This window comes from Hylobates moloch, unplaced genomic scaffold, assembly GCF_009828535.3.
Source record: "Hylobates moloch isolate HMO894 unplaced genomic scaffold, HMol_V3 SCAFFOLD_3, whole genome shotgun sequence".
Lineage (NCBI taxonomy): Eukaryota > Metazoa > Chordata > Mammalia > Primates > Hylobatidae > Hylobates > Hylobates moloch.
Genome location: NW_026652278.1, coordinates 155,646,178 through 155,673,955, shown reverse-complemented (window position 1 = coordinate 155,673,955; position 27,778 = coordinate 155,646,178). Strand labels below are relative to the sequence as shown.

The following is a 27,778-nucleotide window of genomic DNA, read 5'->3' as shown; positions in this document are numbered from 1 at the left end:
GAATTCATGTCCTTTGCAGGGACATGGATGAAGCTGGAAACCATCATTCTCAGCAAACTATCACAAGGACAGAAAACCAAGCACCATATGTTCTCACTCACAGGTGGGAACTGAACAATGAGAACACATGGACACAGGGTGGGGAACATCACACACCGGGGCCTGTCAGGGGGTGGGGTGCTAGGGGAGGGATAGCATTAGGAGAAACACCTAATATAGATGACGAGTTGATGGGTGCGGCAAACCAACATGGCCCATGTATACCTATGTAACAAACATGCACGTTGTGCACATGTACCCTAGAACTTGAAGTATAATAAAACAAACAAAAAGTTCTTAATTTATTTATTGAGGCAAAGTATTTCTTTGTGTCTTTCTCTGACATAAATGAATCATAAGTTTTGTGTATCAATTTAAAACTAACCAGTACACATTCTCTATATATTCAGAGGGATTCTAACCTCAATTTTCAGAGACTTTCAGAGACGAATGAGGAATTGTCCCAATGGCACTGTCCTTTTGACACAATTTATTTTATTTATGTTTTTAATCTGTGGTAAGTCAGGGAGCATAAAATGCTCTGTAAAAAATAAAGGCTCATCAAAGTGTTATAAATGAATTCTTTCAGGATTCTAGGACACAACATGGAAAAATGAGTGCTTCTTGGGTAATAAATGTAACACTTGGGGGCTTGGAGCAGATGTTTTGTCTCATACAGATAATTCCTTTATACCCAGACAAAGCTTTACCTAATCTATTTTGTGATCAAATCATGTATTAAGTATTTCTACACAGGAAAGTTTCCTCTTTTGTGAAATTTATTGGCTTAACTATTATGCTAGCCATTCTTCCCAGAATAAGATGAGATGTGTAAATGAGATCATATATATGCCATAATATATAACATATTTCAGAAAAAAAACAGATCACCATTGCTATTTTTTAGCTTTAGAACTAGCAATGCCTTATGATTTATCTGAGCTATCATAATAGAGGAAGCAATAAAAGTTAATTATAATAGGAAAATTCTAAAGTTTGCTTTGAGAGAGTTTGGGAGATTATAATCATAGAATACAAAAATCATAGAAAATTTCCCTCCCAACTCCTTAGCATAGAGTTACAAAATCATTATATTATTTATATTTCTGTATAGATATATAAAGATTAACAAAGTATTTGTCAATAAGTGGAACAATAGCATATTAAACTTTGCTTTGATTATGGAGATTTGAATGAAAATAAAATGGTTGTAGAAAGGTTAAAAATCAGGGGTCTCCCTGCCATTTATACTTCCCACAACTATGAATATTTGGCTGGTTGACCTACTCCTTGGGAAAAAGTAGGATCTTTCAGTGTGGGACTTCTGGCCCAATCTTTTCTTTCCTGGAGAAGACTAGGGACCCAAAACACTTTCTGTAATTTTTGTTGTGTTTGTAATTATGTTCTCTTTGGGTGGAATTTGAGACTAGGTCCTATTTTTCCACTTACTGGCTTGTGGAAAAAATATTTCAACAGTGATGGTTGTTGCTTTCAAGTGAGACTTAATAGAAACCAGTGGGTCAAGATTGGGGAGTTAGTCAGGAAAGTAAGTTTGGATTTAGAATAACTGATGGGTGGTAGGGGATGAATGAAAAATCCAGAAGGGAAAACAAGCCAGTGGATAAGAAAGAAAAACTCAGAGAAATATGGATGGGATACAGATTAACTCTCATATGCAGAACCAAGTTACTACATGATTCTTCAGGATTTTCTCTAAGATTCTTCCACAGGGTTACATGACCATTTTCTAAGGCTAAAGCCAACATTTAGCATCAGGTACTCAGTAGGGGAATGACATTGGAAGGATTTACGAGATTAATTACAGCAAAATCCTGTGAACAAGGGATTGTTTGGAGGTTCTGTATCTGTGTGTCTGAAGATGCACGGTTATGAAAGACACACTTGACCTGACTCAAGATCTTGTATATTTTTTTCATCTTAACCATTGACTAATTGTATGGCCTGGAGACCTTCCAGCTATTCATTGTTCTGCAACAAACCAGCCCACTACAGACCAGCCCAAAATGTAGTGGCTTACAACCACAGTTTATTATTTTTATCTTATGATATCATGTTCTGACTTTCCTAGCTGGCTGCTTCTCACTTTGAGTCTCTAAAGTGATGGCAGTAAAATGGATGCTGAGTTTTGAGTCAGTTGAAAGTTCAAAATGGTTCTCTCACATGGTTGGCAATTGATTTTGGATGTCATCTGGTAGCCCTGCAGGGGATATAGACAAATGGCTTCTCTATGTGGCTTGGGTTTCTCTTATGGTGGTTGGATGAAAGGTTTCTCATGAACTAGCATGAGAATGTCCTGAATGCCATTCTGCCACATATTATTAGTCACGCAAGTCATAAAACCATATGCTATTCAAAGGGAGGAGAATGAAAATTCATCTTTTGTTATGAGTAAGTAGCAGGATGAATATGCAGTGAGGAAAGCCATTGATAAAGGCCATCTTTGGAGATCATCTATTCCTATACAACAGAAGCTTTGGATTCTTTATCTCTAAATTTAGGAAGAACTAGGTGATACTTCAGATACCTTGGGAAATTAAATTTTGGGGTTCCTATGTCCTATATCAACATGTTTGTAAGTTAGGTTGCCATGAAGACTTCTCACTAGCAACATTTCAGATTTATTTGTTTTCTCTTCTTGCTCCCATCATGCTTTGAATAGGTTTCTCTTTACATACTTAGTCCATTGTGAATGCAACTGGCTTTCACATTAGATCCCGAGCTCCTTGAAGTCACAAGCTATGTACCACTCAATTTTCTTTTTCCTTAGAATCTATTGGAGCACAATAAATATTTACTGGGACAGTTAAAAAAATAGTCATAAGCCTGATATGACACTGGAAGATTAATAAGGTCATAATTTATGTGCATTTGGCATCAGAAGTCAAGGGTCAGGGGTCACAACGGAATTATCAAAAATCTGCTTTCTAACCACCTATTCCATATGTTATAATCTTCCTAAAATGTACCATATATTTTATTCAAAATTTTTATTTTTGCATGATATAATTTAATAAATATATTCATTTGTAGCATCATAATGATTGATAACAATCACTAGAATGTTTTCCTGGCTATAAAAATAGTGCCATTTTAAAATGCATATTGTGAACTAGAACTACATTAATAGTTTGTATACATTAATATTTACAAAGCTTAACAACATTATTATTAGTCTCAATTTTCAGAAAATAAAATTGAAAGTCAGAGTTGAAATATCAGAATAAATGGTAGATAAAGATTTCAAGTCTAGACTTTTCTAAAAGCTTGGTCTTTTCCCTGATGTTCTATTATTCCTTGCTGTTTGCTTTCTTTGATATTTATTTTTCATTCTAATATATTAATTGAAACTGTTAAGCTAAAATTTGAAAACTTGTTCCAGGACAAATTCATCCTTAGATCTTCATAATTATTCTTTTTAGCATTTTATTAAATTTTTATTTTTCATCCTAATTTAATTGAAATTGGAGCCCATTGTTATGTGAACGAGATCACTCATTAAACAGTGAGGTATTCATTTTGGCGACAAGAAGAAAAATGACATTTTAAATATTTTAAACAGTGATACATTAATGAAATTCAGTTAATAAGTATTAACATAATAAAATGTAATTCTGAATGCCTTAGAGTCAACAGTGTAACATCGATTGGGACTCTGTGAATTAAAAAGAAAAAAGTAAGGCAGTACTATTGTAAAAGCCTGTCTCCTTTTTGGGTATAGAATAGCATCGATGCTGTTACTTTAAGGGAGAATATTGCTAAGATGTTGATTTTAATAATAAAGTGTCAATAAATATAGTTGGCAGTACTATAGCTGAATCTAATGTTGGTTTGTATGTATTTCAATTGGATGACTCTATACAGAGGTCTTATATGAAATCCTAGGCAGTTTGACATCAGACTTCAGGTAAGAAAGTGAAATGCTATAGGAATATTATCAGCTAAACTCTTTTCATATAGATTGACCAGAATATTCTATACCTCACCCAGAACTGGACTGTCATATTTGCTTAGAATATGGGCATACTGTAACAAAAAATAGTTATCATTGATAATCATCACTTTGACATTCATTTTATATTTGAAGTGTGTCTTCAAAAGCATTATCCTCTGTGTCTCACTTTATAATGATGTGATCTTTTTTCTATAGTGTTAAAATACTTCATAGCAGTTAACATAAATTGCAAAATAGTTGTGAAAAAATACAACAAAATTGTGTTCAGTAGACTTCAATAGTGTCTCTGTTTAGTAATATTTAAAAGTATGGTGCTTTGTAAACTTTATTTTTAAACATAGATTTTAGTAATATTTTATGGCCGAAACAGCTCTTCATAGCCGCTGGGATGACTTAAATGGCTTAATAATGGCTAACATAATGCCTGAGTATTACTCTTTTTATGTTCATCTGTAGGCATTTATGGAGCTTTTGGGCATCAGGATCTCCTATTCCCAATTGATTCTGTATCAAACTCTATGAGGATGCTTAAGCAATCTCTGACCTAGTTCTGTGCCAATCCAAATTATTCTTTCAGACAATGGGAGAGTTTATCAGTACAGATGTAGCTGTGTGGACACAAATGAACCAAACAGTTGACCTTTCCATGTAAGCTTATCCTTCTGACCCACTTCACCTGTACAAAGCCTAGTTGTAACCAGTTTTTGGAACAGGAAACTAGCTTCTCCATACTGGGTGTGGTGTTTATTTACACTGATCACCTTTCTGAACTTATAGTTATATTCTGTATTTATAAGAAAATAGAAATTTAGTCAGATATATTTGTATGTTATTTATTATAGCTAAATATGATAAGTCATATAAAGGCATAGAGCATGGACATATGACAGCATAGTTAAATAAATGACAGTAAGTCGATACCAAAGAGTATTATATAGCCATTAAATATTTTGGAGAAAAAAACCCACACAGTTGTAAAGTGTTCTTAATAAAATATTACACAAAAATCTACATTTAAAATTGAATGTTTAATATGCTTTCAATATTATATTTGTGGAGAAAATCTGTTACTAGTAGCAGTACTTTGTTGTAAGATATTTTGATTCATTTGTCTTTATTTGCCAACAACTCTACATCAGCTGTCTTCAAATGAGTGAATTTTTCTTCCAGAGGATATTAGGCAATAACTTGTTACACTTCCCTTTTGTCACACCTGGTAGTAGTATCCCCACCAGTATCTCGTGAGTAGAAGCAGAGGATGGTACTAAATAGTGAGCAATGCACACAATAGTTTCCCTACCCCTAACACAACAAAGAATTATCTGGCTCAAAATATCAATAATGCCAAGGCTGAGAAACTATGCTCTACAATACATAGGTGTGTTCAGTAAAGTGCACATCTATTTTATTTAAAATTAGAGGAAAAGATGCAACATTAAAACCACAAGGAAAAAGACAGTTTAAACAATAAAACACATAAACCCAATTTTTACGTAGACTTTATTTTGTGGAAAACTTGCAGTTATTATTTCTATAAGTACAAGAAGTTGGCAATGGTTTAATATTAAATTCTAATGGTCTCTGTAATTCACTCTGTAAGTTTTTGAACGTGTGTAACAAGAATCCAACTTTGCCTCTTGAAACATTCAGGAGTGGTTTCAGTCGTTTAAACCCAGAATTTCTCCAATTGAGGGCATCTCTTGTAGTTGTTTTCTAAATCCCTGGTTGGCTTATTTTGGATATAGATTGAAGCCTGAGAACAACCAATATTCACAAAAAGGTTTTGAAACAAAAGAAATTGCGCCTGAATGAACACTTATGTGAAAATACTTTTATTTCTCATCCTGGCAAAATTCCTAAGATTTAATGAGGTGAAACTGTTTTTTTTTTTATATTGAAAAAAAAAAAAGTCTAATGATGTCAGAACACAAAGTATATGTCTAAAAATGGTTTAGTAGTGGGACTACTTTTCATTTCCATCATATACATGTCTGATCCCCACAGTGGCCAGACTTCGAGATTGCCCTTGACATAACCAAGAGAACCAAGTTCATGTTTTACAATTGTGATTATAGATTTTTATATAGCTGTGGTCCCAAACGAACCAACCCTGACCATATTATTCTGAAGGAAGATCATTAAATGTGGTTGAGGTTAGATTTGAAAATTATATTCTTTTTAAATGTACATTCCCCTAATTCCTGCTCATCTATGCAGGTGTTCAGTATTGCAAACACTATGTGTTGTGTGAAACATGCCGCTTTGACATTATGTGACTTCAGTGCTGACAATGTCAGTTCTACACCTTTTCCACCTTCTTGGGCTCTGTGATGTTTATATAAATGGAGTCACTATTACAATAAAAACTTAGCCACACCTTTTTGGGTGTTGCCACTGGTAGCTGTACCATGTCAGAATAGTCTGAGATGACAGCAAAAACATTTTTTCTTCTTTCATTTACTATAGCAATAAATGTAGGTATTTAAAAATTTGCTACATTTGAATTTTTTTTTTTTTTTTGAGAGGGTGTTGGATTTGAAAATAGGAGGAGGAGTTTATGGCAGTTTGTAAGAAATCAGAAAAACAAAAGATTTGGTGAGCAGTAATGACAGCTTGTCCATGGTGTTGCCCAAAGACACTGACAGACATAAACTTGACCCTTATGAGTAGCTATTAAGATTTAGCAACTCCTTTATTCCAGATGCTGTGCTGGCATTTTACATATTTGATAATTAATCCCAATATCTCCCTCTCAAATAAGTAGATACTATTTTTCCAACTTTCATCACAGGAATCTGAGGATAGTCGAGGCCATCATCTTTTCTAAAGAGATGCAGCTAATAAGTGGTAGAGCCAGACTTAAAATTCTGGTTTGCCTGTCTCCAAATCCATCACTCATGTGTGCATGTCTAGCTTTCTGTTCTGCTTCAGGAGAGACCTAAAACTGAAGCTGCCCAATTCCTCCCCATGCTTGGATCATAGTCATCATCCTCAAATAGTAAGATATATTTATAAAAATAAAAGATATTAAATGAGCATGTTACGTTGCTCAGCTCAAGTTTTGAGACATTTAGTGGAGTAATTTAAAGTCTAATTTTCCAAGAATTGTATCATGCTATAATTGTATTTAAAAATATTTTAAAGACAATACATAATCAGTGTTTATTTAATTATCCAGTAGCATTATCCTTTCTTAATCTAATCCTAGATAATTTAGTGGAAAATCTATGTGTATAGATTGCTATAATTTTCCCTCCTCTTAATATAACCCTATATGGACATAAATATATCAACTACAGTGATGTCATTTTTTTCTTTTTGTTTCATTTTTTTTAAAAATTGAAGTTGGTGGGGTACAATTACAGAAGGTAGTGATTAACTGTTAGTCACATTAAAAAAACTTCTGAAACCTAATTTAAAATTTTCATAAATAATTTAAAAGATTGCATTTATTTCTATGATTGAAGTCAGTGCTACATTTTCTTCCTTATACAGTGGAGACACTAAAAAAGAGGCTAGAAAGAAGATTCAAAAAAGGAAGATAAGTCATTATATAAAAATGATAATTGCACTCGTATGTTTATCACAGCACTGTTCAGAACAGTAAATATATTAGATTTAATCTAACTGCCCATCAACAGTTGATTGGGTAAAGAAAATGGCATACTATTCAGCCACAAAAAGGGAATGAAATTATGTCTTTTGCCTCAATGTAGGTGGAACTGAAGGCCATTATTTTAAGTGAAACAACTCAGAAAGAGAAAGTCAAATACCTCATGTTCTCACTTATAAGTAGGAGCTAAATAATGTGTACACATTGACATAGAGTATGAAATAATACACATGAGATACTTGGAAGGGTGAGATGGCGTGAGGGGTGAGAGCTGGGAAATTACTTAATGGGAACAATGTACACTATTCAGGTGATGGTTACACTACAAGCTGAGACTTCACCACTATGTGATATTCATGTAACAAAACTGCATTTATATCCCTTACATTTATACAAAGAGAAAGAATATCTGCTTACCCCTTTTGAATTCTGTAGCTTCTGTAGCTTTCCAATTAACTGACTTGAGTGGGTCTAACAGTTTAGAGATTGGAAATGTTACAGCTTCACCATGATGTGCTACTCTCTTCTGGCAGGTTACCATAGTGACAACAGTATGTTAATTTCAACAGTGACATCTTTTTAATTTATAATAAAATATGATATTAATGAGGAACTTTTATAAGACTTTTAGAGTGGTAAAAACAAGAAATAAATAGACATAGTCTATTTGGCCCTACTTTTTAAAAATTCTTTTCAGTATACGTTGCCCTACATTTGTGCTGTACTGTCATATTTACTAAGTATATTGTAAATATATTGCATTGATTCTTTTCCATATTAAAGAATTAAACTTTAGGCAGGACTTAATTAGGTGTGCATTTTTTTCAACCTCTAGATTGCATTTTGATGAACTCCTTAGATATTCGATTAGCAAGAGAATGATTTGCATAAAGCATATTTACACTCCATGGGCCACTGCAGAATCACTTGGTATTTTCCCTGCTAAATTAATAGTTCCACTTACTGTTGTACTAGGGGACAATGAAGTTGTATAATTGGAAATTGGTAAGATACTTTATAGCTTATTGGTTTTAGGTAATTATCTGCATGTTATATTATGCACTGAATTGTAATTGAAAATATTGCATTGTAATATTTAGGAGAAATGGCAGCCAAAAATAGTTAAATTGTTATAGTAACCACTGACTTGCAATGAAAATGAACAGGTTTATTGAAAGACATTTCTGTAACTTGTAAACAGTGTGTTCCTTTTTGATAACTATTCTTTTTCTCTTCTTTTTTATTTTTATTTATTTATTTTATAATTTGCTGCTTGCCATTGCAGGAAGTAGAGGTTTGTATACAGCTTCTGTGTTTCATATTTAATTTTAGATTTTGTATGAACCCTTGCATTTTAATTACTCATATACACTCAATTCACATTATTTTCCCCCTTAGGATGATTATTTTCGCACTTGGAGTCCGGGAAAACCCTTCAATCAGGGTAAGAATCTAACTATTTTAAAATAAAAATCTTTACATGTTCATAATCATTGTACTTTTAGAAATGATATTTATTGTCTGGTTAAGCTTGAAAATACTAAATAGAAGAGCTTACATAAGTGGAAAAATTTATGCAATAATTACTTACATTTCAGCATAATATTTTTAGAAGTAAGCTAATTAGTTATCATGATGATGTCAGGATGTCTTTTATTTTTAGATACATGTTTTAGATAGCTGATTTGGGCTTCTGAACCTTACCAGGTTTATTTTTATCAGTAGATACAAGACACTTCATCCAATTTTCAAGTACATTCACTGGGCAATAGATTAATTTGTACAAACTTCTAAAACAAATGACTTTTTTTGCCTCTTTTCCAATTAATGAAAGGTTTCCTTTAAGATGAGTAAATTAGTAATTAGACTCAGCTGGGGTCTTAACAAACCCCAAAGGAAAAGTGTTATACAAAATTAGGGCTTCCCCACCTCTTTTCAAACAGTTTGCAATTCTGATTAACTTACCTTTAAAAGGAAAACAGGAAATAGGGATGAAAATGAAAATACTTCTACATGTGCAATGAGAATGGACACATCAAGCCCCAAGCAATCATAGTTACATAAATGACTAAAGAGATTTGTTTACTAAAGTTCACATTTAAAAAGTATCTTACTTTTAAAGTTTCTTTTTGTAACTTTCTATAGTCTGTGCAAAGTAGAAAAAAAATTTCTTCTTTACATAGAGTACATAGTAACTGTGCAAAAGATAATACTTTGTGAAGTAGTCAGACTTCAAAATAGAAGTCTTTGTAAGAGTGTTTAGGTAAGTGATTAGATGATGAAGACACAATATGTTATTTAAAGGAGCTCAGAGTATTTTGCTATGTTACCAGATTTTTACTTAATATTTGGGGTGAATGCTACAACCACCAAGCTGTATAAGTGAGAAACCAGTTGTGTGGACCTAGACATAGACCATCATCAACATTGGTATTAACATGGAGTCTGAAACAGTCATTCAAATATAATATCTTCTTAAAATGACTTTTTTTCTTATATATTTCATTTGATTTCACTATTATCCAGTGTTTGTTTGTGAGATCAGCATTTTAAAATTCTAAAAGAATTAATTTTGAATTTGTCGCTAATAAGTCAAGCCAATGCTCTAAAACACAGGCCATAAAAAAATAATGACATGCAGACAGAGATGTTATTTACTGGCTTTCTTGGGAAATGAATTTTTATGATGGAATCACAAACCTTGTAAAATGGGTGTTAGCTATGGAATTTGTCATACTTGGTGCATCCAGTTATAATAAAGATGTGTTTATTTTCCTTTGTGTGTGCATGACAATGTATTGAATGGCAATTTACCTCTCATAAAAAAAGAATGCTATTTGAGAGTCTTCCAAACAATTAGTGATACGAGATTGATTTGCTTTAATATTAAGAGAGGTTTTTAACCTACTAACTTAAAAATATTATGTTTATCAGGCAGGGATAAGCTTATGACATGACAATAGCTAATATTTATGAAGAATGTCCTATTTTGAGTCACTACTCCAAGTGTTTGATATATATTACTTAATTTAGTTGTTATAACCCTGCAAGGTAGCTGAAGAAGTTAAGATATTGAAAGAAGTTAGTTAAGCTCCTGCTCAGGTTATATTCCTATGTTGTGGCAGAGTGGAGATTTAGATTCAGTCAGTCTGAGCCCCCAAACCTGTTTCCTAACTGCTATGCAATATTACCACTCATATGATAACACTAACAAGAAATAATGGCATCCTGATGATATTTTGAAGTTTGTGCTTTAAAAATGCACATTTACTTGAACAAAGCTTTATTTCTATATATTAAAACAATATTTTTTAGACTATCCAATCTCAAGTTTTGATTTCTTGAACATATATAGTTGGTAAACATGTAAGAAAGTTTTGTATCAAAAAAATAAAAATCAAACAAAAATTAGATTGAGATGTGTATTTGTTTTTGGCTTTGAGTCAAATTAACCAACCTAGTTGTAGACCACACTAAGGAGTGAGCAAAATAATCCTATTTCCATCTAAATAGTGTCCATCATCTAGATAGAAGAGACGTGAGATGTGTTCATTTCTAGTATGTTTCTTGCTTTTTTGATGACAGACTCTTCCTTCAAGTATTATTTTCAAAAGCTTATTGGTGTATTGAACATAAAATCATTTAAAATACTTTTTATGAGTATTTTTAGTTTTTAATTTACCATGTTTTCACTGAATTATGGACATCCATATTAGATCACTATAAGTTGATTTTCCCCTATTTCATTTTTAAGAGGTTTGCATGTTTCCTAAAAAAAAGTGAAGAAAAAGTTACCTTGTCATTATATTTTTATACTGGTATTTATACTATTTTAACGATCAATATATCCATTTAAAGTTATCTTTTATTTCAATTTCTATAGAATGCACCATGAAGCATGCAGAAATTAAAGTATCACCAATGAAAATGTTAATTAATATTTTATAATATGAATGGTATAAATTCTTAGCACAAAACTCCTTTCTACATATGAATACATATGCATACCAATACATACATACATACATAAACATATCGATTACATATTTACACTTGGACAGACACATTTACACTTGCAAATTTGCTTCTAGATAAAATCAACTAATTGTTTGTGTACACCTGATCTACCTTTTGGTTTAACCGTGACATATTTTTCATCTCATTTAAGTTTCTTTTAATCAATCATTTTTCCAGTTTCTTTATGTTTTACCACTAAAACAGTAAGAGTTTTGGGGAAATAAAATGTTTTCAAATGAGCTTAAGTAAAAACTATTTTGATGATGGTAAATCTGCTGCAAAATGAACTAAAGCATGCCAATACCAACAATATATTGGTCTGGGCATCTCCACGCTGATTTTTCTGTGATATTACTTCTCTTAATTAGTGCAGTTAATCATGAGTTGACATGACAGAAATTACCTGAAAAATTGTTTTGATGAGGACATACGTCTTGAATAAGGCATAAAATGTATATGCTTTTCTATATTTATTATGATAAATAAACTGAAGGGAAAATGCATTGTGAACCTAGGTGGTAGCGTGGTAAAGATTTTAAACAATTTAATCAATGCTTTAGATGAATATGCTGTAGCTTTCAAAAATAAATATTCACATCTTTCCATTCGCTGTGTTAAATCTGCCTTGTTTGTGGTCATGGATTGATATTGGTGTGTAACGGATACATCAGTAAAGTTCCTAGCAGTGAATCTTGACAGTTGCTCAGAGAATCTGCTTGAACTGAGGTACCCTATCTACAAGGATCACCTTTTATTTAAATGTTGTTTTCCCCAGCACATGATAAATATCATAAATCTCTAGGTGTCCTAAGGTGAAAGATTTAGAAGGAAAACATGCTTTCTAGGTTTTCCTAACTTTGCTATCCAAAGGAGCTTGGAGTGTCCCTACTTGGTATCGGCCATGGCAGTAAATTATTATGAATAGATTAGAAATGAAGATCAATATACAGAGATCCAGAGATATAAGAACAAACCCGTTTCATTTTTTGATGTGTTCCTCCTGCTCCTGCACGTTTTTGGGGATCTTGAATTAGGGGCAAGACGTGTAGCTGTGGCTTAGGTCAGCACCCTTCTGTCTTTTCTCAGCAGTTTCGTTGTGTGCATTCTTCTTAAATCAGAGCCTCTCAGGAAGGGCAGCCGAACTCCTACTGGTTCATTAGATTGCAGTTAATTCTTTTTTTTAAATTTATTTGTTTATTTATTTATTTTTGAGTTGGAGTCTCGCTTTGTCGCCCAGGCTGGAGTGCAGTGGCCTGATCTCGGCTCATTGCAACCTCCGCCTCCTGGTTTCAAGCAATTCTCCTGCTTCAGCCTCCTGAGTAGCTAGAATTACAGGCACCCTCCACCACACCTGGCTAATTTTAGTATTTTTAGTAGTGACAGGGCTTCACCATGTTGGCCAGGCTGGTCTCGAACTCCTGAACTCGGGTGATCTGCCCCTTGGCCTCCCAAAGTGCTGGGATTACTTGCGTGAGCCACGGCATGTGGCCAAGATTGCAGCTAAACTTATAACTAGAGGAAGCATTCTGGCAAGGATTAGAGAGTCCGGAGAGGGAAAATTGTAAGAAAAAAATAACTAGCTCTTTGGAAGGGCAGTCATGTGTTTAGCCATATACTTATCCATTGTATTTATCGCTTCAGAATCATTTCTTAGAGCTTTATCTGATTCCCATCATTTTTTCCATCCATTTGCAAAACGACTCACATATAATAACAGTCACAGCCTGATATGTCCTTTTGCAATCAGTATTTGGCTACAAAGGAAAAGCTGTTGAGATTTCATCTGGAGCTTTTATTCCCTCCAATGAACAGAGCTGTTCATAGTATTACGGGTGTAATTATTTCTGAAACTGAAAAAGACTAGTGTTTGAGGAAATGCACCCCTAACTTAGCTTCCTCGTCTTAAAATGCATTATTATTATGCTTCTTAAGGAATAGGTTACGTAGATTAGACAATGTCAATTTTGGCTGTCTCCCAGATGCCTTTAATTTTTACTTATTTACATGAGTATCATTTATTGTTTATGTTTTCAGATGGCATTTATTGATAGTATTCTGAAACAATAGAAAGGTCTGATCCATGCTTCACAATAGGGGCATGGTGGTATCATAATGCTGCTTTGTTTAAGAGCTTGGGGACTTTTGGCATTTTTCTAGTGGAAAAATTGGTGTTCCCAGTATTGAAATTCAGTGGAGGCAACATGCAAGGATGATTACATGATTACAGTATTTTCTGAAAGTGATTTCAGTCATTTAGAAATGTAAATTCTGAGCCTTTATTTGATTGAACCATTATTTGATTAATTCACATGATTTAGGAGTTTTGAATATTTTTGGACAAGTTCCCTGTTCAGACATTCAAATTCTAATAGTCTTATCAATGTATATATCCCACATTGGTTGTATCATCCATATTGGCAACCTTAGATCATAGAAGTCCTTTGTATCCCTGAGGAAAACCTGCTAAGAAATTATATTCAACCTAGAAACCAACAGTAAATGTCCATTTACTGTATGTCAGATTTAGTACCTAAGAACTGCATAGGGCTTCTAAACGAGAAATTTATTCCATTATCCAATTCTTACTTCTTTATACAATGATGGTGTTTTATTTATTTTACACTATAGCCCATAAAATATAGCACCAAAAATCTTAGATTGTTTTGCTCTATACCAAATGAAGGTACATGTTCCATAAAATAATAAATACTATGTAAAGGTCTGTGTTTTTAATTCATAAGGTAAAATCAAGATTACTATGTAATACTTGATTTGCTTCATATCACATTAGCCTACATAGGTGTGCAAGAAGGCAAATTATATCTATTTTCCATTTCCTTATGTGTTATTAAACTGTAATCAAATATATAGAGCAGGAAATTAATCAAATTAATTTAGAAGGTGTTCAGTGATTTAAGAAACAATACTCTTCACAAGCTGACCCTGACTTTCAGGAGGTTAAATGACAATGGCAGAATTTAACTGAAGACTCACAGTCTAGAAATGGAACCACTGCTCTTTTGACAGGTGCCACCTCAGTGGCATCACTGGAAAGTCCAGATTGCCTGACACTTTGATAACCAATGATTGGGGGTCAGGTCAAATTCAGGGTCGGCTTGTGAAAAGTCGTTAAACAACATGCCAAGTGTGAAATGTCAACCCTCACTCTAAACTTTCCCTGTTCAGAGCATCAGATGAAGACTGAGTTTTACAGTGGTTTTCTGTGTTTTGCTAGTCCATTGAAGAAGGGAGTTTGAAAGTTATATACTGCTAACGATTGTCTGCCCATGTCCTTCCTGAAATAGCATGATTGTTTATGGAAAGTATCTTTAATAAAGCTGGACACAGTTTGTCTTGGAAAAAATAAAAGAAAGAAACAATATTATTATCTCAAGCCTTGTTAATCTAACACAGCAAGAAGTATTATAAAGATTGAAAAAAATTCTGGACTACATAGAAAGTCATACTTTTACCAGGAGGCCTCTGCTGGCTAGAGAAGTGATTCTCAGTCCTTGCTGTGCAGGAGAATTACTTCACACTCATTTAAAAAGTATAGTTGTCTAGGCTTGATCCCTGAATGTTTTGATTCAATTGATCTCTTGATCCCTGAATGTGCATTCATATCATTTTGCAATCATTGTTATTATCCATCTCCAGGACCCTTTTCACCTTCCCATTAATGACTATCTTCAGTTTATTGGGCATGAACTGAAACTATACATGCATTAGAAAATAACTCTCCATTCTCCCTTCCCCTCAGCACTTGGCAACCCCAATTGTACTTTCTGTTTCTTTGAATTTGACTTTTCCAGACATCTCCTATAAGTGGAATCATACAATCTTTGCCCTTTTGTGATTCACTTATTTCACTTAGTGTAATGTCTTCAAGACTCAGCCATGTTGTGGCATGTGTCAGAATTTCCCACTTTTTAAGGCTGAGTAATATTTTATTGTATGTACATCCCACATTTTGTTTCTCTATTTATCTATCCATAGACACTTATGTTACATCCACCTTTTGGCTATTGTGAATAATGCTTCAATGAATGCGTGTGTCTAAATATGTTTGGGTCTCTGCTTTCAGTTCTCTTGGTTATATACCTGGAAATGGAATTGCTGGATCATATGGTAATTATATTTATTTGGGAAACAACCATATTGTTCTCGATAGCAACTGCATGCTTTTATATTCCCACCAGCAATCCACAGTGTTCCAATTTTTCCTCATCCTTGTCAACATTTTTTTTAATTAAAATCCTAATGGTTGTGAATGTGATTGTGTTTCAAACTCCAAAATTTGTTATTTTATGCAGGTATAGTAGAGAATCGTAGGGTACTAGCAATGGCTTATCAAAATAATTCATTTCTGTCATTTCCTTCAGTAGTACTGAGAATTTTGTGTCAAAAGAGTTCTTATGAAAACATTCCAAAGTGTCAGAGAATTTTAACTAACCTATTCACTTTTCAGATCTGGTGCCAGAAGCAGGTACCAAAGGGCTTTGAGAATAAATTGTGGGAAGCAAGAAAACCCCCAGAGAAAAATCATTGCCTCCATTGAACAACCACTCCCTATATGTCAAGTATTTTATAGAAGACACTTACACTACCTTAAAAAGTAGATACAAAGCTAGTAACTGGTGTAGCAGAGGTTTCGAATTTTGTATTTGTGGTTTTGAAGGACATTTACTCTTTTGTTATGAAATACCGATTTATAATTAGCTTACCTGGTTTATTTCTCAACTCAGACTATACCCTTTTCATGAGAAGACATGGTGGGAATGGCACAGGTGAACACAGGCAGCTAAAGGGTCAATCATTTGGCATATGTTGTGGAATCATATTTAGAATTGTTCCACAAGAGAAGATATGAGGTGTTTGCAACTTGTATTCTAATTTTTCGAATCTAGAAATACAGTGTTTTAAACTGACTGCCTCTAATGTCTGATCTTTATAAATGATCTTTAAATAAATTAAGCATTCATCTGATAATACATCACTTAATATCTGGATTTTAGAGCATGATTTTTCTGATTCTAATGAATATTTTATACCAAATATTATTAGAAGTCCTTTCTCAAGTCAAAATAAATCTATTTGCACTGCTCCTCGAACTGAATCATGGTCTATATAAAAAAGAGGTGATATAATCTGAGTTTGTATTTCAAAATCCTCATTGAGACACCAGCAAGTCTAGTGTGTTTGTTTGCTTTCACATAAACTGTCTAAAAGTTCCATATGTAATCAACCTGTACTTTACTTCCAGGCTTTAGACAGTATACCTTGTTTTATGGAGAAGCTAGTATCCTAAAGAATTTGAAATTTGCTAATATCGTACCCACTTTACTTACAAATGTTTTATAATTCAGTTTTGAATCTTTTTTATTAGTAAGTAGGGAAATAAAGACAATAAAAACCTCAAAGATGCTTGAACCCAGGAGGCAGAGGTTGCAGTGAGCCGAAATCATGCCATTGCACTCCAGCCTGGGTGACAAGAGCAAAACTCTGACTCAAAAAAAAAGGAAAAGAAAATTAACTTTTCTTGAAATATATTGGAATATGCTGTGCTTCTATCTTTGCATATCTGATCATCTCCATAGGTTTAGGATTTAACTTTCATATGAAAAAAAGCTAAGTGATTTTTCAGTTAACATTTCTCATTACAGAACTAGATAAATTATCTTTTTATGGTTCAACCACCAGTAATTCTTCAAAGTAAACGAGCACTTTTACATAAATACCTGCCCCCACATATGTATCTATCATTATTTATCCATGATGTCATGATGATTATAGTGTAATTAATTGTGCCAAAATTACAAGGATAAATAAAAATGAATGAAGGATAAATAAATATACTATGACTGCTCAATTCTTCAATCCCAGTTGTATTGAGATTGCATCTAACTGGATCCTTCCACTTAGAAATGAATTAATATGGCCTTAGATTTAGAAACCTATAAAATTATCTTCACTAAAACAAGTTTCTCTCTATTACATCTTTTCCACCATGGAAATATTCTTTCATAATTTATGTGTTAGCTGAAAATATGTTTTTCTAAGGCATTTGTTATGAAAGGAAATACTATTTCCTGAGCTGTTGAAGTTTCCAGGTATGTTCAGTTTTATACAGTTGTCAGGATCTTCTAGTTTTCCTATCATCTGGATAACAAAATACTATGTAATCATATATATTAGGCATGTCTGCTTTCTTCCAACATTTATTTTAAAACCATATAAAATCATCTGTATTATACTTTCACTTTTGAAATATATCACACACTACTTTTTTTCTTTTGCATTTCTATAAATTACCTAACAATCTACTATGTAAACTCTAGACTAATGCTTGTTTACATAGTGTTAGATGTCTAAAAAGATGATGAGTTGAACATATTTACTTCTACTATTGAATACTAGATCTTTTTAGACAATATAATTAATATATAATTATTTTAGGAAATTGTCTCTTACATGCTTTAATTAAGATAATGTCTAGTATTTTTATACACTTCTGTAACTTTCTAGAGGAAACCATATATGGAACTCAGGAATAGTTCTACTTAACATATTTTCTTTTCTTTTTTCTTTCTTTTCGAGACAAAGTATCTCTCAGGAGTGCAGTGACAAGATCTTGGCTCACTACAATCTCTGCCTCCCTTGTTCAAGCAATTGATTCTCCTGGCTCAGCCTCCGAAGTAACTGGGATTACAGGTGGACATCACCACACCTGGCTAAATTTTGTATTATGTAGAGATGGGCTTTTGCCATGTTGGCCAGGCTGGTTTCAAACTCCTGACCTCAAGTTATCTGCTGGCCTGGGTCTCCCAAAGTGCTGGGATTACAGGTGTGAGCCACAGCACTAGGGTTACTTAACATATTTTCAACCACCATTTAGCCTTCTCATTTAGTTTCAATTGTTATAAAATAGATAGTAAAGATAGTGGAATCCCCAGTGAAGACCAATATTAAAATGCCTATAGAAAAATCATTGTCTGACTGCCAAAGTTAGAATCTAAATTTTTATAGTGTCTTAAGTTTAGGTCAATAATGTTAAGTGTGTTGGCAAGCTTCATAAACCAACCAATCCAATAATTCTAACATAACCCATAAATTCACATTATGCATTTTTCTTGGTGGCTTATTTTGGGAAATTCATACAATGATTTAAAAGTCATAAGTTGGCCTTTTCAAAAAGAAACAAAAGTTTACGACTAGTTATCAATCAATATGAACTTATATGTCTAGCCTTATCAGGTTGTTAGAATACATCTTCACTTAAAAGCAAAATAGTACTTTCCTGATTTTTAAATCTTTAACTTTCTACTTAGTATAACTTCTCTCTACTCAAATTATTTTTATAGTTACCCTATTTTTAAAATACTCATTAGATGTTACAAGCAGTTAAATTTATGACAAGATGTCATCTATCAAACTCAAGCTCTACTTTCCCTATGAAGATGCCTCTTATGACTGTAAATGCATTCTCTTTTAAGTTCACTATACTTATCTTCAGAAATGCCTGCCTTAGAATTGACTTGGTCTTTGTTTTGTGAGAGTTAATGTGCCTTCTTGATTGAGATCGTAAGCTCGTCAAAGTCCTAGCACATAGTTATATCCGTATGTCCCCTACAAGTCCTGTACCGTGGCAGATAAATATCATATACTCTTCACTAGAGTCAAATTTAGACATTTCTCTTTCTCCATTTTGTTTCTGTTTCTGAGTCTTTGCTTCTGTCTCCCCACAACTTCTTTGTTACTTCAAGTCTAGTTTTAATAATCAGCCTTCCTCTTAACGCTATCATTTATTTCATGCTCACTGTGTACAATTATCTTACAATAAATCGAGTTTTAAAAATAAACACATAAGAATCTCAGAAAGGTGCCAGGTGTGGTGGCTCATGCCTGTAATCCTAGCACTTTGGGAGACTGAGGTGGGTGGGTTATGAGGTAGGAGTTCAAGACCAACCAGGCCAACACAGTGAAACCTCATCTCTACTAAAAATACAAAAAAATTAACCAGGTGTGGTGATGCACGCCTGTAGTCCCAGCTACTCAGGAGGCTGAGGCAGGAGAGTCACTTGAACCCGGGTGGCAGAGGTTGCAGTGAGCCGAGATTGTAACACTGCACTCCAGCTTAAGCGACAGAGTGAGACTTTGTTAAAAAAAAAAAAAAAGAATATCAGAAAGAAAAAAAGATAATACAGGAACAGCATAAATATTTGAAACAATAATGACATAATTTTTCAAAATTTGTGCCAGACAACAAGCTCTGATGCAGGAAGCTCAGGGAACACCAAGAAGAATAAATGCAAAAGAAAAACACCCACATCTAGGCATATTATTTTCAAGCTGCAGAAAATAAAGCAAAAACAAAAACAAAACAAAACAAAACTCAAAAGAAGCCAGGCAGAAAGAGGGGAAACACATTTCCTGTAGAGAATCAAACACAAGAATCACATCGACTTTGCCTCAGAAACCATGCAAGCAAAAAGAGTGAGTCAAAAAATCAACATGCTGAAAGGGGGAAAAAAAGTTAGAAGAATATACCCTGATGTACCCAGTTAAATTTTACTGTGAAAGCAAATAAATAAAGAGTTGTCCAGACAAAGAAAATTGAGGGAATTTGTTGCCAGTAGATATACATGACTTGCAGGAAATATTAAAAGAAGTTCTTCGGAGACAAGGAAAATGATATAATTCAGAAACTCAGATCTACATAAAAAGGAAGGTTACTGAGAAAAGAACAAGGGAGTGTGAAATGAATAATTTTTTTTTACTTTTAGTTTATTTGATAGATTGTAGTTTGTTCAAAATTATAATAGCAACAGTGTATTCAAGTAGATATGCTTATATATCTGTTCTTATTTATGCTTATGTATAGATGAAATGAATGACAGCAAAGGTATGGAAAGAAGGAATTATAAATATTTTATTATTGTAAGGTACTTGCACTACCCATAAAGTGGTAGAGTATTATTTAAAAGTGGACATGGATTACTTATAAATACATGACACAAACTCTAGGGAAACTACTTAAAGTAGTATAATTTAAGTAGTAGAAACTACTTAAAGCAGAAGTATAATAAATATTCTATGAAATGAGAAAAACAGAATCCTAAAAAATGTTCAGTTAAAATCACAAAAGGCAAAAAATGAAAGAAAATAGAAACAAAGCACAAAGCTAACAAATAGAAAACAGTAACACATATGGTAAATATTATTCCAACTATATCAATAATTACTTCAAATACCAATAGTCTAAACGCACCAATTGAAAGATAGAAACTCTCATAGTGGGTCAAATAGAAGACCCAACTATATGTTTAAGAGGAACCCACTTTAAATTTAAAGCTACGCATAGATTAAAAGTGAATGGATAGAGAAAGATATACCATGCTCACACTAATAAAAAATAAGCAGAAATAGCTGTATTAATTTCAGAAAAAATAGACGTGAGAACAAAGAAAATTATCAGGGACAAAGAGGAACATTACATAATGATTCTCCAAAACGATGGTCTTTAAATTGCATATGCCTAACAAGAGAACAACAAAATATGTGAGGCAAAACCTGAGAGAGCTGCAAGGAAAAATAGTTGAATTCACTATTGTACTGGAGACAACATCCCTCCACTAGAAATGCACAGATATAGCAGGCAGAAAATCAGTAAGAACATAGTTGAACTCACAGCACCATCAGTCAAACGGATAAAATTGACATCTATAGACTGCTTCATCCAGCAACAGCAGAGTAAACATCCTTTTCAAGCTCACATGGAACATTCACCAATATAGGACACATGCTGTGAAGTAAAATACACCTGGACAAATTAAAGTAATAAAAATCATACAATAGCTGCTGACTGCCCATAATGGAATTAAAGTTGAAATCAATAACAGAAAGATAACCGGAAAATTCCAAAGTATGTGTTGATAAGCAACATACTTATAGATATCACATGTGTCAAAGAATAAATATCAAGAGAAATTTTAAAATATTTTGAATTAAATAAAAATGAAAACAAATTATCAAAATTTGTTTGTGGCATGCAGTGAAAGCAGTGCTTACAAAGAAGTTTATACCATTGAATGCATACATGAGAAAATAAGAAAGATCTAAAATCAGTCTTACAGGCTCTTAGTAAACTTGAAAAGAAATTTACGTCTGAAGTAAAAAGGAGAAAAAAATAATAATTAGAGCAAAAATCAATTAAATTGAAAAAAGGAAATCAATAGACAACAAAACCAGAAACTGGTTCTTTGAAAAGGTCATTAAAATTGACAAAACTCTAGCCAGGCTAAGAAAAAAGAAGGGTCACAAATTACTATTATCAGAAGTGAAAGAGACAAAATAGCTACAGATTTCACGAACATTAAAAGGATAATAAGTAAATATTATGAATAACTCTGTGCCCACAAATTTGGTAACTTAGATGAAATGGACCAATTATTTGAAAGACACAATCTGCTAAAACCTGCACAAGAAGAAATAGTCAATTTTAGTAGCCCGATATCTATTAAAGATATTGAGTTAAAAATTAATAACCTGTCAAAACAAAAAATATGAAACTCAGTTGGATATACTGGTGAACTCAAATAAACCTTTAAAGAAGAATAAAACAATTCTCTGCAATTTTTTAGAAGATAGAAGAAGCAAAGGGAATACTTCCTAACTCATCCTAAAAGGCCACCATCACCCTAATACCAAAATCAGACAAACACATTACAAAGAAAAAAAAAAAAACGTAGAATAGGATCTCTCATAATATGGGTGCAAAAGTCTTCAATAAAGTATTGGCAAATCTAATCCAACAATGTATTATAAGATTAATGCACTACAAGTGAGATTTATATCGGGAATGCAAGGCTGGCTCAATATAATTCAAAATCAGTTATCCCAACACATTAAGAATATAGAGAAGAAAAAAAAATTACATAGTCACATAAAGAGATGGAGAAAAAGCATTTAACAAAATTCAACACCTATTCATGATAAAAACTATGTATAAAGTAGGAATAGAGGTTGACTTCCACAACCCAACCTGATAAAGAACATCTATAAAAAACCTATAGCTACCATCATACCTAATGATGAGAAACTCTAAGCTTCAGGAATAAGGCAAGGATGTTCCTTTTTACCACTGATTTTCAACTTTGTAACAAAAGTCCTAACTAATGCAATGAAACAGAAAAGGAAGCAATGATACACAGATTGAAAAGGAATAAATAAAACTGGTTTTGTTCCCTGATGTCACTGATGTAGAAAATCCTAAAACAAAACCTCCTGGAATTAACAAAGATTATAACAAGGTTGCAGAATACGGAGCTATCATACAAAAGTCAATGGCCTTCCTATACTTCAGAACAAGTGGGATTTTACATTAATGCAATATCATTTACATTAGTACCCTCTAGAATGAAATTTTAAGTATAAATCTAACCAAATATAAACAAGCTTTCTATAAGAAAAGCAGAAAACACTGATGAAAGAATGAGCTATCAAGCCACAGAGGAATGAAAGATGCAGAGTACTAAGTGAGAGAAGCCAATCTGAAAAGGCTCCATACTATATAATGCCACCTAAATGACATTCTGCAAAAGACAAAGCTGTAGAGACAGAAAAAGTGATGGGGTTGCTATTGAAGAGAGAACCAGTGGTGTGTGCCTCACCAAAATTCCAGCATTTCTTTTTTTTGTTTTGTTTTGTTTTTTTTCTTTTTTTTATTATTATTATACTTTAAGTTTTAGGGTACATGTGCACAATGTGCAGGTTTGTTACATATGTATCCATGTGCCATGTTGGTGTACTGCACGCATTAACTCATCATTTAGCATTAGGTATATCTCCTAATGCTATCCCTCCCCCCTCCCCCCATCCCACAACAGTCCCCGGAGTATGATGTTCCCCTTCCTGTGTCCATGTGTTCTCATTGTTCAATTCCCACCTGTGAGTGAGAACATGCGGTGTTTGGTTTTTTGTCCTTGTGATAGTTTACTGAGAATGATGATTTCCAGTTTCTCAAAAGAAGACATTTATGCAGCCAAAAAACACATGAAAAAATGCTCATCATCACTGGCCATCAGAGAAATGCAAATCAAAACCACAATGAGACACCATCTCACACCAGTTAGAATGGCGATCATTAAAAAGTCAGGAAACAACAGGTGCTGGAGAGGATGTGGAGAAATAGGAACACTTTTACATTGTTGGTGGGACTGTAAACTAGTTCAACCATTGTGGAAGTCAGTGTGGCGATTCCTCAGGGATCTAGAACTAGAAATACCATTTGACCCAGCCATCCCATTACTGGGTATATACCCAAAGGAGTATAAATCATGCTGCTATAAAGACACATGCACATGTATGTTTATTGCAGCACTATTCACAATAGCAAAGACTTGGAACCAACCCCAATGTCCAACAACGATAGACTGGATTAAGAAAATGTGGCACATATACACCATGGAATACTATGCAGCCATAAAAATGATGAGTTCATGTCCTTTGTAGGGACATGGATGAAAATTCCAGCATTTCTTAAAAAATAGGATAATCTGCTACCAGTAATAAGTAAACATTAATGAATAGCAATGATCAGGGGCACACAAATAACTACCCCTCACCCCACTTATTTGCATGACTTACTTGACCCTTAGGTATCAACCTAAAGCCCTTATAAAGCATCTGGAAAGAAACTTGGTTGATTTTTCTATTTTATCTAAAAATTCTGTGAACATGTTCAGAAACACTTGATCATTTTTGAAGATATTCTAATGAAAGCCTTTTTAACCTTAAGAGGGATTTATTGTTTTTCCTTTATGGGGGTTCGTGTAAGTATAAAACTGTCCTAATTATGAATTACTTTTCGGGTTTCTCTTATCTTCCATACACTAATTTAAGACACATTTGGTAAATCAGAGTTTTCTCATCAGTTAACTCATGAAACTCAGCTAGGAAGGACTTTAACATACAAATGTATGAACAGGCCTGCCTACTACACCATTAGCTCCATGCCTGGATCTCCGAACTTTATATTTTCACAAACTCCACAACATACATATTTGACCCAGACATGGTTTAAGTTAAAAAAAAATTACATAACTCCTATCCTATTTGTTGTTTCTGTTCCTTTAATGCAGTATTCTATAAGCAGCAGTTACAGTCAGCCCTCTTTATCCATAGATTCCACATTCAAGGATTCAACCACACATGGATAGAAAATACCTGCATATGAGTTGAATCCCCTGATTCAAAACTCGTAGATAAGGAGGCCTGACTAAAGGACTTGGGCATCTACAAATTTTTGTGTCTTCTGGAGATCCTGGAATCAATTCTTTGCCAGTGCTAAGGGATGACTGTACATTGTGTTATCTGTTATGTTTGGATATTTATTGCTACACTTGATACATCTAATTAAATGAGTAAATAAAAATCTAATAGGAGGGAAAATGGAATTTTGAGTATACTTTTCTTTCATTCAAATCTAAACACGAATTTGTCTGTTTAGTGCAATGCTTATTAGGAAGTTATTTTAAATCATATTTAACCTATAATTTACATTTTACCATTTCTTTTTTCATTTAATTTTTATTTATAATGAATACATAAAAATTATATATATTGGCCGGGTGCGGTGGCTCACGCCTGTAATCCCAGCACTTTGGGAGGCCGAGGCGGTCAGATCACGAGGTCAGGAGATCAAGACCATCCTGGCTAACAAGGTGAAACCCCGTCTCTACTAAAAATACAGAAAATTAGCCCAACGTGGTAGCGGGCGCCTGTAGTCCCAGCAACTCGGGAGCCTGAGGCAGGAGAATGATGTGAACACAGGAGGTGGAGCTTGCAGTGAGCTGGGATCCTGCCACTGCACTCCAGCCTGGGCGACAGAGCTAGACTCTGTCTAAAAAAAAAAAAAAAAAAAAAAAAAATTATATATATTTATGAAGTACAGTGGGATGTTTGAATGCATGTATACATAGTATAATGATCAAATCAGTGTAAATACCATATCCATCACTTTAAGCACTTACCATTTCTTTGTAGTGGCAGCATTCAAATTACTGACTTCCATCTATCTTGGAACATACAGTACATTGTTATTTGCTATAGTCATCCTACAGTATAATAGAACACCAAAGCTGAGTTTCACTTCTTTTTTGTCAGTGATTTTGCTCCTTGTTAGAGCATTTTCAGAGTATTTTTCACATACATTTTTTTTTCATTTGTTCCTCACAAGAAAAATCTTTCAAAATTTGTAGGGGAAGTAAGATTGTTACTAACTCTAACACAAGAACAAACTGGGAATAATTTAGGGTTTGATTTGCACAGATTACAGAAATTTAAATAAATGAGGCTGAGATTAGATTTTAGAACTTCTAGATACTAGTTTTGTGGTTTTCAAGATATCATGTAGTCTTTGTTAATTTAACGGTTTAATAATAATGGTTTATTGTTAGAGATAATTTTTATGAGTGCAAAATTTAATATTAGCTGTCATTTGCTGAGCACATACTACACACTATTAGCATTTAGCCAATATCTCACTCAAGTCTCACACAAGCTCTCGTTTTTATTGCTTTTATTCTGCCATGTTTATTATTTTATTGCTCCTATTACAAAGAGGAGAGACATTGATATTCAATGAGAAAAATAATTTGCCCATGATCCTAAGCTATGTAGAGTAAGAACCAGAATTTAAATCTATTTTATTTTACTCCAGATTCGGAGCTTCTCCACTCACACATGCTGCCTCTGAATGATGAGCGAGGTAGGCATTTATGCCAGTCAGCCCGGCTCTATCCATGACCACTAGTTATACCTTCAAGTGGGACCTCATGAGAAAGCTGCTGTTACCACTAGAAAATGGCCTAAATTCTTGCCACTCACTGTAACTTCGTATAAATCATTTAATCAAACCTATTGGGTTTTTAATTTCTGATTTTTAAAATGAGAAAATAATTGCAGAAAATAACTTACAAGGTCTCTTTTGTCCTCTAAGTTTTATCTTTCTTCTACAAATTCATTGAATGGCGTATTAATAATTATATCTTTGAATGTAAATATTGACATGTTACAACATTTCATTCCGCCAATAGTTTACATTCATATTTCTTTACAAAAGAATAGTGATTTTTCACTATTTTCAGTTTACAAAAGAATGAATTTTACTTTCAGGAGAAATTTACAAAAAACATGTTGGGGAAATCTTTGTTAGCAACATATTTCATTAAAGGTATTTTGAAGCACATTTTTACCATACATGTGGCCAGCTAAGCATTAGTTAAGAAATGCTTCTGTAATAGTTTGCGGTTTCTTATACATTCTAATTTGAGACTAACAGCATGTTTATGTGATTGGGAGAATGAGGCTTGCTATTTCCAACTTCACAGTCACTTAATCAAAAAGGTAAGTGACTTGCCTAAAGTTATATGAAATAACTATAAAGCTAGTCATTTATATTAAGTGATACATCTAGGATCACAACTCATGTCATTTATCACTGAGTGCTGTGCCTTCCCACTATCATATATTCTGAAATAATCACACGCTGCTTTTCACCATCATATTAAAGATGAGCTAGCTGTTGCCTTACTGCAGTGGGGTTGCTTTTGTTTCCAATTAAAGCCAGAACTTTTAGAAATTAAAATATTTTTAATGCAAGATGGGGGCAGTATATTTAAAGTTTCTAAGTGACCTTTAATGAAAGATAGGATGCATAACTTAAGAAAATTTTGTAGGCTTCGGAATCAGATAATACTAGACTTGAGTCTGGGCTTTACAACGTAGTCGCTCTGCAAAACTGGAAAAAATAATTAATTCAAGGCCAAAGGCAACATTTTCAGATTAACATTTAGCTTAAGCCCAAAAGAATTCCAAGAGATAGATAATAAAAAGGTAGAGGAAGAGGAGAGGTGAGAATATTTAAGCTGTCATTTAGGCTCAAGGTGTCTTAATTGTTTATACAACTTTGTGTGGTATATATACATAACATTCATACATTTTTTAAATGTTTTCCCATATACATTTAAAATATGGATAACACCTTTTATTCTAAAATATTAAATATTCCCAATTTTCACTTAATTTTGACGCTGTATACAGTGCAACTTTTCAGCTTTTTTTTTTTTTTTTTTTTT

General features: G+C 33.4%; 1 protein-coding gene across 6 annotated transcripts in view; it reads left to right on the top strand.

Annotated features, from left to right (window-relative positions):
* Nucleotides 1–27,778, top strand: part of SPOCK3 (SPARC (osteonectin), cwcv and kazal like domains proteoglycan 3) — a 501,843-nt gene that overhangs the window by 193,937 nt on the left and 280,128 nt on the right. For 5 of the 6 annotated variants that reach the window (XM_058436862.1, XM_058436863.1, XM_032148876.2 and 2 more), the window contains one exon: nt 9,024–9,069. The exons of the other annotated variant lie outside the window; for it this stretch is intronic. In XM_058436862.1, the coding sequence (XP_058292845.1) occupies nt 9,024–9,069 (46 nt within the window). The remainder of the gene's footprint in view (nt 1–9,023; nt 9,070–27,778) is intronic. 6 annotated transcript variants of the gene reach the window in all.